Source organism: Macrobrachium rosenbergii, chromosome 9 (genome assembly GCF_040412425.1).
Source record: "Macrobrachium rosenbergii isolate ZJJX-2024 chromosome 9, ASM4041242v1, whole genome shotgun sequence".
Taxonomy (NCBI): domain Eukaryota; kingdom Metazoa; phylum Arthropoda; class Malacostraca; order Decapoda; family Palaemonidae; genus Macrobrachium; species Macrobrachium rosenbergii.
Window position 1 is genome coordinate 918,005 of NC_089749.1, and position 13,041 is coordinate 931,045.

Sequence of the window (13,041 nt, forward strand, 5' to 3'; positions counted from 1 at the left end):
TCGACCTAGAGTTCGCCCCCCGCCACCCCCACCTCACCAGACTTCATTACCTGCATATGTATTTTTTGAGAAATATTCCTAACTAATCTCTCGTTATTTTAAGTGCATAGGTCATTGGGGTCGGCAACCTAATGCCTTTATCTAGCCCACAGCCACAAAAAACAACAGACTTAAAGTCTCTCTTTTGCTTAGATGAGTTTGACACAATTCTCTAGTACTAAAAAATCATATTAGTTTTAATATTCTTATTGTGTGCCTGATGTTCTACTTCTCAGAATGATATTTTTTCTTGGTCTCCCACTTGCATACAGGTGTCTGTTACAAAAGTGGATGATAAGACAGGGGAGATCCCCATACATTATAAACAATTAGGTTCCCGTCTGTATCTGCCGTGACGGTCTTGTCCAAAATTCTGCACGTGTCTATTTTTTCCTGTGCCCTAAACTCAGAAGGTGTTTTAGAACTAAAGATATCCTCTGGGTTTAAAAATAAATTACTTGATGTGGTATCTTTGCCACTCTGACTATTCAAATTCATTATTATTATTATTATTATTATTATTATTATTATTATTATTATTATTATTATTATTATTATTATTAATATTTTAGTCCCGGCGGCGAAAATTCAAGGTCCAAGCGAGCTGTATATCAAGAGTGGGTCGACGCTTGTCATCAGCTGTACGGCATTGCTTCATCCAGACGCCGTCAGTACAGTAAGTTTTTTACTGCTTTGTTCAACTGAAAAATTTATTGATTTGTTCATTTAAATATATAAAGCGTGTGCTGGAATAACCTGGGCCCTTAAAGCTGCTGTTGAACTGGGCCCTTGCTTCTTTACCATGCAATAAATTTTTTTTTGGCTATAATGATTCAGGAAAGTGATACTTCCAGTTGGTTGATTGTTCGATTTAAGTTATATTTTCGTTACACCTTACGGTCGTTGACACCGATTGCGAAGCCACTCATAGACATGACTCCGGAGAGTTACACCCGTTAAACCCAGTGTTCCACATCGTAATCACCTTAATCGTCAGTATTATTATCATACCCAACACTATTATTCTGTTAATCATCAGCATTATTATGATACCCAACACTATTATTCTGTGTGATGGTTTTGTTCGAGTCAGTCATAGTGAAAAGTGCAGTGCCATTCCCGTAGATTTCCAATATATATACTGCGTGTATATTATCTTCTTTAACGTGCTTTTTCCCATTTTTGTATGGGGGTAATTATATATATATATATAGCAATATATATATATATATATATATATATATATATATATATATATATATATATATATATATTATTATATATAGTTATATATATATATATATATATATATATATATACATATATATATATATATATATACATATATATATATATACAAACACACACACACACACACACATATATATATATATATATATATATATATATATATATATATATATATATATATATATAAAAGAAAACAAGACAAATAAGATCAATTCAGTTCGCTTGCTGCTGGTGAACGTAACGAACCTCAAAAGCGAAAACATCGTCACCATCATCATCAGAAATCGACATGCATTCCAAAACAGAGGCAGAACCTTTTGCTCATATTGGAAAGCTCATGGCAGGTTTAGCCAACTCTCTTTGAACGGAGCAAATGCGAAGTTTTTATGGGGGGAAGGGAGCAAGAGGGGGAGTCCGTCAGGGAAGGAGGAGTTGGGGTATAGAGGCTTGTGTTTTGCTACGGGGAGGGGGTTTGGGGAGGAGAGGTGCGCCAGTGACCAGATTCCCCCTTGAAAGTTTCAGGCGTGGGAATGTTCCAATTCCAGTGAGGAATTCGGCAAAAGCACTTTGGTGTGCCGAGTCTCCGACCAATGACGGGGAAAAAAAAAAAGTTTTGGGGACAATCGAGATTCGGTCCGGATGGTTGTGCTACGCTTGGGGTTACTTGCTGCAGTAACGGAAGGCTCGTTTTATATGTGAATTACAGGAAAATGAATAGCATTTGCCATCTTTTTATGTTAAATACCTTCTCTGTGGAGATTCTTCTTTTGTTAGGTTTTTCTTTGAGGCGATTTTTTTTTCTTGTTTGTTTGTCTGTTAGTCTGCCAGGAGGACCACACAAAATACTATTTGTAGATTTTCCGAAAATTTATCAAAAGGTGAGCATTGTAACTTACTACAAACGATTAAAATACAATGCAGAATTTAGGCCAAAGGCCAAGTGCTGGGACCCACGAGGTCATTCAGCGCTGAAAGGGAAACAGAGTAAAAAGTTTTGAAAGGTGTAACAGGAGGAAAACCTAGCATTTGAACGACGGAACAATTGTTAGGGGAGGGTGGGAAGTGAGGTGGAAGAAAGACAATATGAATGGTGGTACAGTAAAATGAATGATGGGGGTTGCAATTAGGGGCCGAAGGGACGCCGCAAAGAACCTAAAGTCCAGTCTACAATACACCGCATGATTAGATCTAGCGAAATAAGTAGAACAGCTCACGTAATTTTATTAGTGGAACAATCGTACTTGAGGTACTCGCTAAAATTCTATGCGTAATGCATTACAAATACACAAATTTAGCACTATGACTCGTCCTTACATGAATTAAACCTTACTTAAAAAGTTCTCTTTGTAATACATCACATTTCAACATGCTGGAGATAATTCTGCTTAAATCCTAATAGGATTGCAAAAATTCCATTTTCCAAGCTGAAAACATATGGCTGTATCAACGTACATCGGTGAATTAAAACAATTTTCATAGTACTAATGCTCTTATGGTGACCACAGTACGTGGAATAACTTTAAATATGAGAGGATAATACTCTGTTAAAATACTATAATCCATAACTGGTTTGTGACCGAACATGTATTATGAAATACAAGCTTGTATATCCGTTGTGTGAACCATGGGCACATTTTCAGATTTAGAAAAATCCGACTAAAACAATATGTCCGCATTTGTGCTGATTTAAAAGGGGTATTAAATGCACACAAAATGGTAATATTAATTGAAATATAACTGCATTTTCACCACATTAAATTATTATTATTTTACCAATTAGTGAGGGGAATATCTGAATTAAAAGAAAAATTTAATTAATTATATTAAATTAATTGAATTCAGAGATATTACTTATACATAAAGTATATCAAACTATGTCAAAATGTATTCTAAAAATGTAAAATGTCATTAGTACCATTAATTACACAAGAAAAATTAAAATATTAAAACAAATAAAACTGGCGTAAAATTCAGCGAAAATCACCAATTATATTAAAGGACAATAAATCCGGACATATTAGGTCCCTCTACACGTCCCATCGCACCAATTCCAGCCAGTTCCAATTATTGCTCCCAGGGGAAATTCCCATAGGTAATCTCTCCGGAATTACGATCCGGAAAGGACCTTCTTAAATGCGCGCTTTTGTGTGTGCGTGTGTGCAAGCTCCCGATTTCAGTTGTCAATTCTCTTCTGGTTTTACTTTACCAAATGGAAGCCCTTGATACAATCTCGAGTCTTTGAAGTAAATTAGTTGTTTTCAGTGTGGAGAAATTTTTAGATACGAGCTTGCATTTACGTACGCAGACACAGGCGCGAGCGCGTATATACACACACAAGCACATACACATCTAATCGGTGGTTCTTATTAATAGGTTCCTCTATCCATCCACCCATCCATCCATCCATATATTATATATATATACATATGTGCGTGTGTGTGTGTGTGTGTGTGTGTGTGTGTGTGTGTGTGTACTGTGGGTATATATATGTGTGTGTGTGTGTGTGTATGCTTGTATATTGTCTGATCTGGACAAAATTTGGCACGTGGCCATCATTTGACCCAACTTAGATAGGGTAGGTTTCAAGCCCGTACCCCCTTCCCCTTCTCCTTCCTCTTCCCCCCTTCCCATTTTAACTTATGTGGTAACCACTAAACCAATCTAGACAAAATTTGGCACGTTGCCAAAATTTGACCCAACACAGAAAATAGGGTAGGTTTCAAATCCATACCCCCTTCCCCTTCCATTCCCCCACCCTTAGCTTTGTAACTTACCTGGTAAAGGGTAGGTTTCAACTCCGTACCCCTTCCCCCTTCCATTTCCCCCATCCCCCTTCCCGTTGTAACTTATGTGGTAAATAAACTCTACGGGTTTATCATACCTCATTCCATGCACTCGATACCTTAGAAACATATTACTGAAAATGCTTTCCTTTCCAGCGATTAATAATTCTGTATCAAGGTTTGTGTTTAGGGTTAGTAGGTGATGTGTTCTGGTTTAGTGGGTGACGTGTTCTGGTTTAGTGGGGGGGTGTGTTTAGGTTTAGTGGGGATGTGTTTAGGATTAGCTGGGGGTGTGTTTAGGTTTAGTGGGAGGGTTTCAGTTAAGTGGGGGAGAGGTGTGTTTAGGTTTAGTGGGAGAGTAAATGGGACAGTCACCACAGCAATATCTGGATAAAATGGACAGTCCCCACAGTAATACCTGGATAAATTGGACAGTCACCACAGTAATACCTAGACAGAAGGGACAGTCAGCACTGTAATTCTTGGATAAAACTGATAGACAGAAGAGTAATACCTGGATAAATGGGACAGGCACCACAGGAATACCTGAATAAAAGGGACAGCCAACACAGTAATACCCGGGGGGGGGGGTGCAGTCACCACAGTAATGTCTGGATAAAACAGACAGTCAATACAGTAATACCTGAATAAAATGGCCAGTCACAACAGTAATACCTGGATAGAAGGGACAGTCAGCACTATAATTCTTGGATGAAAGGGACAGAGAGTACAGTAATACCTGGATAAAAGGGACAGTCAACACAGTAATACCTGCGTAAAAGGGACAGTCACCACAGTAATACCTGCATAAAAGGGACAGCCTCAACAGTAATACCTGGATAAATGAGACAGTCACCACAGTAAAATCTGGATAAAAAAGACAGTCACCACAGTAGTACCTGGATAAAAGGGGCAGTCAGGACTGTAATATTTGGATAAAAGGGACAGACAGAATAGTAATGCCTGGATAAATGGAACAGCCACCACAGTAATACCTGGGAGACAGTCACCACAGTAATGTCTGGATAAAATGGCCAGTCACCACAGTAGTACCTGGATAAAAGGGACAGCCACCACAGTAATACCTGGATAAATGGGAAAGTCAGCAGAGTAATACCTGGATAGAAGGGACAGTCACCACAGTAATGCCTGGATAAATGGGACAGTCACCACAGTAATACCTGGATAAATGGGAAAGTCAGCAGAGTAATACCTGGATAAACAGGACGGTCACTACAGTGAGACCTGAATAAAAGGGACAGTAACCACAGTAATACCTGGATAAATGGGACAGTCACCACAGTAATACCTGGATAAATGGGAAAGTCAGCAGAGTAATACCTGGATAGAAGGACAGTCACCACAGTAATACCTGGATAAAAGGGACAGTCACCACAGTAATACTTGGATAAATGGGAAAGTCAGCAGAGTAATACCTGGATAGAAGGGACAGTCACCACAGTAATGCCTGGATAAATGGGACAGTCACCACAGTAATACCTGGGTAAATGGAAAAGTCAGCAGAGTAATACCTGTATGGAAGGGACAGTCACCACAGTAATACCTGGATAAATGGAAAGTCAACAGAGTAATACCTGGATAAATGAGACAGTCACCACAGTAATAACTGGATAAATGGGACACTGAGTACAGTAATACCTGGATAAACGAGACAGTCAGTACAGTAATGCTTGGATAAATGGAATGGGCAGTACAGTCATACCTGTATAAATGAGACAGTCACCGGTAATACCTGGATAAATGGGACAGTCACCACAGTAATATTTGGATAAAATGGACAGTCAGTACAGTATTCCTAGATAAAAGTGGACAGTCACAGCAGTCATTCCTGGATAAAAGGGACTGTCAGCACAAGGAGGTGCAGAAAATTTGAGTTCAGATTTTTCCCCAGGCAGCACTGGGTTGGTCAGCTAGTATGTATGAATATTTGGATGTATACATATATATATATATATATATATATATATATATATATATATATATATATATATATATATATATATATATATAAACACTCGTATAACAAATTGTTCCACTGCATGAGCAAACTGAAACTTCTGACTATCATGCATGAACACATTATCGAATCGACAACCGATATCATTATATCATTACTAACAATGAATTCCTTTCTGTACTACCAAACTGTAAAATACGTATTGTCGAAAACAGTGGCCCTCACACTTGATTTCCCAGGGTAAAAAAATGTGTAGGAGTAATATCAGATTTGCACTATCACTAATGCACTTAGATTTGAACGTCCTATCCTTCTTTAAAAACGAAAACCAGCTAATGGCGTCGAACGTATCCGGGTAATATTTTAGTATTTGAATCCGTTTAGTGGTGCAATTTCAATTTTTACGGAAACGCGATATATTTGTAACAATGATAAAGATTTTGACACGAAATGCAGTGCCATTAAATCCTGTCATAAACTTCACTTACCAAGCGGTGTTTGACCAAAATGTCTTTCTTATTACGATGCATTTGGGGTACTTTGTGCGCTGGCAATTTTAGAAAGGGGGAGGAATTTTATGTCCACACAATTTTTACGTTAAATACTGGATATGCTTAATCGTCGATAATTTGAGTTTCCGAGTACATTATGATTAGTGTTTCCGAGTAAACTACGATTAGTGTTTTCGAGTGAATTATGATTAATGTTTCCCAGTAAATTGTGATTAGTGTTTCCGAGTAAATTATGATTAGAGTTTCCGAGTAAATTATGATTAGAGTTTTCGAGTAAATTATGATTTGGGTTTTCGAGTAAATTATGATTAGAGTTTCCGAGCAAATTATGATTAGAGTTTCCGAGTAAATTATGATTGGAGTTTCCGAGTAAATTATGATTAGCGTTCCCAAGTAAATTATAACTACAGTTTCCGAGTAAATTGTGAATAGAGCTTCCGAGTAAACTATGATTAGTGTTTCCGAGTAAATTATGATTAGTATTTCCGAGTAAATTATGATTAGTTTTTCCGAGTAAATTATGATTAGAGTTTCCGAGTAAATTATGATTAGAGTTTCCGAGTAAATTATATTACTGTTTCCCGCTAAATTATGATTACTTTTTTCGAGTAAATTATGGTTATATGTTTTCGAGTAAATTAGTATTTTCGTGTAGATTTCCGATTTCAATTCTATCAACCATAACAATACGTTGCCTTCTAGATACGCCTCCTTGCCTCTAATTCAACGGTAATTGTCAGGTAATTATCATCCTCACTGTTGGCACACCACCTTCAAATTAACGATAATTATCATTAGACAGTATCCCTATAGAAATTAACGATGAAGATGAACTACTGTATATTATTATACTACTTCTGCACTAAAATACAATCATCCACAATCACCGAATCCAATTACCATAATCACCCGAGACATTCACCCCCCTATTTAGAAATTAACGTTAATTAACCCCAAACAGGTAGACTGGCTGCACAATCAAACGAAGCTGTCCATCGCGGGTCCCCGGGGAGGGGTGAGCATCCACACGGAGAAGGCCGGCCAATTAGTCTCCTCGAAGCTCTCGGTCGGGAAGGCAGTGAGTAGAGACGCTGGCAACTATACGTGCCAGCCCGACTCTGTGCATCCGGCGTCTATTAGTGTCTTCATAGTAGAGGGTTTGTATCTGTTGGAATTCCGTATTAACGCACAGTGCTATCGTATATTCGAAGCCATAATTCTTATTCCTGGTAAATACTGACAACGGGAACAGTTTCTGGACAGTACGGTTGTCTACAAGCAGTAATATCACCAGTACATAATAATGTCTTGCTTTCAAGGTCGTTTTTGCCTACTGCTAATGAAGAATGAAAAGATCAGTAGTTCCAGAACGCCTCCTTGTATAACATGAAATAAAACTATTAGTCTAGGATCATTATAACACTGAATACAATATCTGTACCAAGACATTTGTGTTACGTTTAAGGTCATTTGTAATATAGTTACAAGAATGAAAAAAAAACTGAGAACACGGCCATGTAGAATACCATACAAGGTAACTGAGCTCACTAGAAGAAAATGCAATAATAAATCACTCTTGTTGGTCACATATACAAACACATTAAAACACCAGATATGAGGACATTTTGGTTAACCCCCCAAAAAAGGCAGTACTAAAACTCAATAGAAATCTGGCACTATTTTCAAATTATTGTCGAGAAGACTTATTTTATCGTGTCAGAAACTGCAGTCCTTTTTTTAAATGTTGAAAAAAGAGGGCTGCTTGATTTAAAACGAAACAGTATGTGCACCTAATTTTCAAATAAAGTTCTCAAGTTGTATTAAAAGACTAGATAGTTGCATGTTATGAAAATCTGGTTAAATTTAGATTATCTCAGTATGCAGATAATACTCCACTTGCTGCAGATATTAAACAGTAAGAGGTGTACTCTGTTAGACAATGCTGAACCCAGGAAAAACTGAGACTATTGGTAAGCTGGTTTCGTACCATGAGCCCATTCTATGATTCGCTTTGCACTATACCATTGATACATTAAAATATTTTACAGTACTTCGACCACTCTTCTACTTTATGTTTTCTTTATGTAACGCTCAAAGCGTATGTTCTCTAAAGACGCCAGAAAATTAGTATTTGCTGGTAAGGCCTCTTGTATCTACAAAGACAACAGCAAAATAAATCCACAGCTATGTATAGGTGCAAATATATTTCAAAATAAATCAGTACAGAGAGATTTCGGGGAACTGTTCGATTCCCCTTTTCAATTTCTAGATTGAAAAAGGGAATCGAAGAGATTCTCGAAAGCTCTCTGTATAGATTTATTTTCAGATATATTTATACACATAAATAACTGTGGATTTGTTTCTCCATTTCAAGATTCATGCTACTATGAGCATTTTTTCAAAGAATATTATCAATGTTATGGGTTTCAGGTTCTTGGTCTAGATTTCTACAAACATCAGTTATCTTTACATTTTCGGCAAACTGCTTGAAACGGGGTTTCTTTTCCTTAAATAATCCCAAATTTTATGATCTGGAATATCTCTGGAAAATGAAAGAATTAAACTAATACTATTCGTGACAACTGAGTCAAAACTGCAGAGCCTGGAAATTATCTCCTTTACTGCTAGTTATACATCGTTATTTCAAAGTACAGCAGTGTTGGAGGGCTTGAGCAAATAAAAACATTCAGACGTTCAATTATAAACTGGAAGACAAGATGAAAATTATTTTTTTAACACTACAGCCACATTTATAGGTTTTTCTCATTAAACAACCCACTCTTTGTTGAACTCTTCGTTGCAGATTTTTATGTAACTTACATACCATTTAATGTCTTCTGCTTAAAATCGATTTCCTTATGAATATTTGATACTACCCGAAATGTAGTCACCAATGATAATACACACCTTAAATACACCGAAGTAATGAAGTATATATATTTACTGACGATATGTAAACAAAAGAAATGCACAATTTTTACTGTAATGCTTTTAATCAGAGAATGCATAGATGACCCTTGACCGATATCTCATCGTTTCATTTTTCCTGATTTACGTTCCAGCAAAAGGTTCCTGAAAAATGAGCCTTGTGTCCCTTTTCCATCAAGTAATTGTGCACCCTACCAACCAAAGACTTTTGGAAAAAGCTTTTGACTGATAACTCCACGTTACGGTTTGCCAGTTCGACGTTCGACTTTTTCTTTCTGGGGGAAGGTTTTTTTCTTGATCTTTTATCAAATAACTATGGTTTCTTCATTGTCACATTTCAAGAAAGATTAAGTTCATTTTACGTTTAAGTTTTTATTCTAATTACTCTTCAGTTAAGTAGGTAAAACAGCTTTAGCAAAACATAAAAAGTCAGTCCGCAGGACCAAGTCAAAAGGTCAATAACCGACCTCTTATTCCCTGTAAGTGTGCGCTAATGTCCGTGCTGGTATAATTCTGGCTTAATCTAAAGTCTAAACCAACCACTATCTGCGTCCACTTTTCCAATTTCATACTCTAAAGGTTCCGAGCTCCACCCTCTGGAAAATGTTCCAAGAAAAACACTGTGTTGCATTTCTCTTTTCCAATAAGTAACCGAAGCATCTTTTATTAAAAAGCCCCTAAATGACAACGCCAGACACCATTTTTCCAATTACCCATTCTAGTGATTTCAGTTACAACCTCTGGAAAACAGACCAACAAATCTTGACCATTTCCTCTCTTATTCTCTTCCAAGAAGTAACTGAAGTATCTCCCTTCTTTATAGAATTTCCTTTCAGTTCTTCGTCTTCACGTTCCTCTTTTTTTTTTTTTTTTTTTAATTTCGCCCTTAGAAAAATGATTACGAAAAAGAATGTTGTTCCTCATTCTCTCTTCCATCAAGTAATTGAAGCATCTCGGTTTTCCAGTCCCTCATTTCCATTTTTCAATTCCACCTGCTGGAAAACGGTCACGGCCAAAAAAGAAGAAAAAAAAATACTGCAATCTCTGTTTCGCTCTTCCATCAAGTAATTGAAGTATCTTCCCTTTTCAGACGAATTTCCGGCAGCCATGCATCACGAGAGCAGCTGTCACTCTCTGGACGTCTCTCGGGGGCTTCTAGTGGCACTCCTCCTAATCAACGCGGCACTGCTGACCGCCAGATGATGTGGCACCGCCGGGTTCTCTTCTCTGGGGATTTTATACTGAGGAATATTTTGTACTTGCTGAGATAATGTAAAGCTAGGGAATAAAATGAAAAGAAAATGCAACATTTTGTAAATGGTGCCATATTAATACTGGTAAAAAAGAAATGTTTTCTTTTCTCCATATTGCATTCTGGTCTGTTTTTATTTCTAGTTCTAAAAGTGGCAATATATATATATATATATATATATATATATATATATATATATATATATATATATATATATATATATATATATATATATATAATATATATATATATAATATATATATATATATATATATATATATACATATATATGTATTTATATATATATATATATATATATATATATATATATATATATATATATATGCACATATATATATATATATATATATATATATATGTATATATATATATATATATATATATATATATAGTTATATATATATATATATATATATATATATATATATATATATATAGCCAATGACTGCATGAGTAATCTGTAATGTAAACTTTCTTGAACGATGTCAATTTACGTAATTGCGATTTTGTCACGTGCAGTCCATAACTGAAACCGATATTGGTTAAAATACACGTTCGTCGTTTCTCTATTAATGTGGAACTTGAGTGTGGCTTAGAGAATTATATACTTGTGTTCACTGAATGTGTGCTTCACTATGGTGCAGTGACTCATCATTTTCCTAAGGTCCTGTGTTTTTCATATTTATACTTTCGGCCGTCGAGACAGACAAAAAATCATTGGTTTTCCATTTATAAGTTCATCGTAAGCATATATCTGTAAATGCTGAAAATTGTTTTACCGTTGAGATTTGCAAGGTGAAATGAAAATTCTCTTGACTCTGAATTCATTTTATACGTCGATCAAGTAAGGAATTGTTTGAATGTGTCAGCTTTTATGAATTTTTATTGCAGATGTCTGTGAGCTGAAGGAAAACTCAGTTAACCCCCCAAAAAAAAACAAGTCAGCAAAAGAAGTAACCAGTCTACAACGGTTTATTATAAAAAAAAAAGGTAATCGATCCGGGCCTGTCTTCACCCGCATAGCTAAATTTTATTAGTATATAAGAAATAAATGCAGGGTGCTAAATAAAAAAAAAATCTACACAAAGCTGACTTCTCCTAAAAGTGAAAAATCGTTCTCAAACATGAAAACATCCATTTTCCATTCTGCCTATCATTTTTCTATCTTCATTTCCACCTGGTGCTAAGGTGAAGTTCTCCTCTTTCAAATGCCCTTATAAGTGAATCTGAATATAAACATTCCTCCCCAAAAATCTGCATTTTACATGAATAATTATCAATAATAATCAGGGAACAATTTGATCTGTGAGCATAACCAATTCAATTTTGAAGCTGATCCAAATAGCTACAGAAGTAAAAAAAACTATCTGATTTTAAAACACCAAAATTCTGTCTTCAAGCAGGTGATAATTCGACCCTGGAACGAAACAACTGGATTTTGAAGAAAGAGTAATAATCTGATCTTGAAGTGGTAAGCGCCTGACACATTTTCATTTTATAATTCTAAGTTAAAAATACGGCACGTAAAGAACTTATCCGTATTATTTTTTATTTACTTTTTGTTATCTATTTATGGAAATATTGGCTAGAAACTGTTTATCAAAACCAACTGAAACTTGTTTTTTTTTTTATTTTTACACGGTTGGAAAAGCAATATGATTATTTCAAACCCGGTGGTTTTATACAATAGGAAAGATATTATTCTGATAATCGGTTGTCTTTTTCAGTAATATCTTCTGTGTTGTGACTAAATGATTACACGGTAATTTCGGTACGTGTTAAACTTACGGAACAAAACAGATATAAACGTTTTGGTAATACTGAATGGAAGTACATAAGAGGGAATTTATTTTTAACACAATGATAGTAACGGGCGACTGGTTGTCGAGACTCCCCGGAAAATACAACTGTATATAATGTATAAATTGCCTCGATACTAGATAATATAAAAATGTGTGTATGTGTTTAGTACTGTAAGCCTTTGTATCACAAGTAAGAGGAAATATATAAAAAAAGACAAAAACAGAAATATGTTTAAAAAAAAATATCTCTCTTCCAGGCATATTATCATTATCATTCCTGCATCCAAAGATATATGGCCACATTTCTATTCTTTTTATTGTAAACCAAATAATCAATGTACAAATGAAATAAAGTATATGTATTGCATGTTCATGATTTCAAACCATAGACACACCTCCACCCTCATCAGAGAAACATACTTGCGCTCCTACACGTGCTTGCGCGCTTAAATTGAAGCATTCAACAGGCAGCTCC

General features: G+C 35.7%; 1 protein-coding gene across 4 annotated transcripts in view; it reads left to right on the forward strand.

Annotated features, from left to right (window-relative positions):
• LOC136841355 (opioid-binding protein/cell adhesion molecule-like) overlaps positions 1-10,887 on the forward strand; it is a 54,671-nt gene extending 43,784 nt beyond the window's left edge. For all 4 annotated transcript variants that reach the window (XM_067108286.1, XM_067108288.1, XM_067108289.1 and 1 more), the window contains 3 exons: positions 612-715; positions 7,525-7,720; positions 10,582-10,887. In XM_067108286.1, the coding sequence (XP_066964387.1) occupies positions 612-715; positions 7,525-7,720; positions 10,582-10,694 (413 nt within the window). In that variant the 3' untranslated portion in view covers positions 10,695-10,887. The remainder of the gene's footprint in view (positions 1-611; positions 716-7,524; positions 7,721-10,581) is intronic.
• Positions 10,888-13,041: the final 2,154 nt, after the last annotated feature.